General features: G+C 39.6%; 1 protein-coding gene across 1 annotated transcript; it reads right to left on the reverse strand.

The window, feature by feature from the left end:
• Positions 1–607: 607 nt before the first annotated feature.
• LOC123075757 (uncharacterized) lies at positions 608–1016 on the reverse strand. Its single transcript, XM_044498285.1, has one exon. The coding sequence runs from the start codon at positions 959–961 to the stop codon at positions 659–661; it is 303 nt and encodes a 100-aa protein (XP_044354220.1). The 5' UTR covers positions 962–1016; the 3' UTR covers positions 608–658.
• Positions 1017–3909: the final 2893 nt, after the last annotated feature.

The following is a 3909-nucleotide window of genomic DNA, read 5'->3' on the forward strand; positions in this document are numbered from 1 at the left end:
GGTTTCGGTGAAAAACGACGTATTTTATGGCTTGTGTAAAAAAGATAAAGAAATGCCTCGTGAATAGTTAGAATGAAGCATCAGAAATTGTCTTTTTTGCACAAGCCATAAAAAAGTCGTTTTTCACCGAAACCTTGTGAACGGACATAAAATGTTCGGATATACACGCGGGATTTTTGTTCCGAATTTTTCAACATTTCGAAATATGTATTTCGACAATGGGTGCATATGCACGTAGGAGCAAAAGGAAATATCCGCTCAATCTTGTACTAACTTTAGTACAAAGTTATACTAAGGTTGAGACACTTATTTAAAACGGAGGGAGTACTATCTCTGTACCAAAATATATGACGTTTTTGCAATTTAATTTAAACTACAAAAACGTCTTATATTTTGGGAGTACTATATTTTGTTGCCTGCTATCTTGCGATGAACCTTCAACAGTCAACGCCAGCTCACAAAGCCGAATTCTGTAACCGGAACTATGACCGTTGTAAAAGACCAGGAACCACAAAGTGAGCGCACTGTCCAGTCCCAGAACAAAGGACTGCATATCGATTATTACAGTTCCGCGCACAACCTCCAGGCACGACAAATTACGGTCGAATTGCAGATCACATCACACACACGCACGCTTGTATGTATATATGTATATGGGCTACGTGTATTGGTGCGGCGGGCACGGCAGATACTGCTTCGGGGGCGGGCAGACGCCGCGGAGCACGGAGGCGCACGTTGGCTCGCCGACGCAGGCGAGCTGCACGCAGCAGTACTCCTTGATGGGGTGGTTCTTGACGCCGTCGAAGAGCGCCAGGATGAACTCCCCCGCGCACCAGCTCGGCACGCCCGTCACCGTCTTGTAGCACGGCTGCGGGGGGCTGCGGCCGCCGCAGGCGGACGGGACGGCCTGGAGGAGGAGGAGCACGCACAGGCCGCAGAGGCAGAGCTGCCGGAGCGCCATGGCCGGTTGTGCCTGGTGCTTGGCGGCCGTCTGATCTGGGGCGGTGTAGGTGGTCGATCAGATGGGATCGGTCGAGGCGGAGGCGTTTGGAGGCGGTATATAGGAGGGGGATGTAATTGACGTACTGATTTTGCTTAGTTTTTCTGAGCGCGTTTTTATTAGATGCTTTTTGTGTTTTATGCCTAATTTGTGCCGTAATAATTATCTTCTTCTTTTGGATGAAGTAATTCTATACAAGTTATGAATATGCAGGAGGATATTAAATGTTTGGAAGCCTTAGGCCTCAATCCATTAATTGAGAAGAAAAGAATTGCCCGATTAATTAACAAGAAACCAGACGAAGATAGAGGAAAGTACAATGTGCAATATAGTATGTCTATGCTAAGCCCCCCAATAACGAAAACACACCCACCAGAAAGGTCATCTCCAAAATTTGTTCAATTGCAATTTCTAGGCCCATTCCAAGGCATGATATTAGTTTTTTCATTGTGATGACTGCCTTCCTTTCTCATGATATTAGTTAATGCTTCATGTATTTCTCCAAAGAAATAAAATTAATGCTACTTTAACGCATTGTATCTTAAGCAGATCATACACATTTAGACACAACTTCTCTAAGGATTTGTATCTCATGGTACTGTATCTACAAAATCTCTTATTTAATGTGTTTTGTGATAGAAAAGACCTGGGCTATCTTGAGTTCGACGCTAAGAGCTGTCTCTATATTAAGATATTAAAATATAATATCTCTCTTTCCTCATCCTATATTCTTAAAAAGTTCATAGTACCAATTCTCTCGAAATGCAAAGTGTTCACCTCAATGTCCAAGTAAGCCATGCATTTAAGTCTTCTCTCAACATGCATACAGTCCACCACAACATCCCCATTATGCCATGCAATTAAGTCTGCCACATAAGCGGGTCATGCATTTAAATTATAAATTACAATTACTTTTGCATTAGTCTATGCATGCATGTAATGTTGCCAAATCATACATGCATGCTAGTCATCCTTCACATTTTTGTTAGAAATGACATTTTTAACTATAATTCAAAAGTTTTTTCTATTTTTAGACACTCCATTGTTTTTCTTGATTTTCAAGATTATATTTTCTTTGCATTAAATTTAGTTATTTTTAGCAAGTATTTTTATCATTTATTTTAACAAAGTTACCGCATTAACGGGCGGGGCGTCATCTAGTTAAATAGAGTACCACGTCAATTTTTCTATTAGGTGGTAGGTTTTAGATAAGGTAAACAATGTAATACTGGGACTGCCCTAAAGATGCAAATCAATTGGTCACTTTGCATTTCTTTTTTGGAAAACTCTACATTTAGACACAATATTTTTTATTGCGAGGGTTGGACATGATATCTTGGAGATGAGCTTACCAAAATGAAGTGGAAGGATTACATCTTTTGCATGGCGTGAAAGGGAGAGTATATGCCTTGGTTCACAAATTTCTCTACCGGTTTCTTCTTGTACCTCAAATTTTGAAAATGTATGTGTGCCTCTAAAACCGATAACTTTCTCAAGAGTCAACTAGGTCTAAATCCACCAACTTAAGGACGGAGTGCCATCCTTGTAAGAGTAAAAGGTTTGTCGGCCATTTAACTGTGTTTATATATTTGTTTTCGGAAGACCACTGTAAAAATAATACCAACATGTTTTATCATCCATGGAAATGTTAACTATTGTCAAATAAATTGTTTATGTGTGGTCAATAACATAGTTAGGTGTATAAAAACTATTCTCACAACAATAGTGAAATCAATAAGTTTGTTGGGTGCATAATCCTTTGCCATGTGTTTTTATGACCGTCAACAAAGGCCCTCCTAAACCGAGTGCAGGCAAAACACTTGACACTCAGAAAATCCTTGCCTGTGCTGAGTGCTGATGAAAAAAACACTTGGCAAATAAGAAACTCGTGGCAAACTAATTGTAGTTATTTGCCACTAAGGAGATGCTAATGTTTCTATTATGCTTGAGATACTTTTTACTTCTAGTGAACCTTTATAATAATAGATCTGATCCATTTCGCAAAAAAGGACTATGTGACACAAAATAAAGTTTTTAAAGTCTACCCCTAAATACAATTAAGTTGATTAACCATTATTGTCGGGCTCTCTGACTAGGAGCCATGTCGGCACTATCCTGAAGAGCCAACTGGTGGCCAACTCCTGTCCTGGTAGGCCCCACCACTCAATAATACACATAATATCTATCTAATTACAGCTAAGCAACTGAAAATTGATAAAACTATTTTCTCCCGTGTATTAACATGCTTGCCGCCAAAATCTACTTTTTGATCACATCCTTTCTCCTACCTACCTACTCCGGTGGAAATCGTAGCCTCGTGGATCACATGAACATAGATCACCATCGATAGAATTTGCCCACTCATGGACCAGCATCAACGTTCTTGTTCAACTTGAAGGAACTCCTGCTACTTCCTCTTCCATAGGTATATTAATGCACACCAAATCCATAAATTATAAGTACTCTATATCATACGGAGGAGAAAATATTGAAAAAGAACAAGTGAAGATTGTAATCTACGCTGGACATTTTTATTTTGTAACGGTTAGTCTTAGCAAGTAGCAACATTAGTAATTAGTGTATGTTAATTTCTATGTCGTAGATCATGAGACCACTGACACGTCTCCAACGTATCTATAATTTTTGATTGCTTCATGCTATATTATATTCTGTTTTGGATGATTAATGGGCTTTGCTATACACTTATATATTATTTTTTGGGACTAACCTATTAACCGGAGGCCCAGCCCAAATTGCTGTTTTTTTGCCTATTTCAGAGTTTCGCAAAAAAAGAATATCAAACAGAGTCCAAACGGAATGAAACCTTCGGGAACGTGATTTTTGGAACAAACGTGATCCAGAGGACTTGGAGTCCACGTCAAGACATCAACCAGGAGGGCACGAGGTAG

This window comes from Triticum aestivum, chromosome 3D, assembly GCF_018294505.1.
Source record: "Triticum aestivum cultivar Chinese Spring chromosome 3D, IWGSC CS RefSeq v2.1, whole genome shotgun sequence".
Taxonomy (NCBI): domain Eukaryota; kingdom Viridiplantae; phylum Streptophyta; class Magnoliopsida; order Poales; family Poaceae; genus Triticum; species Triticum aestivum.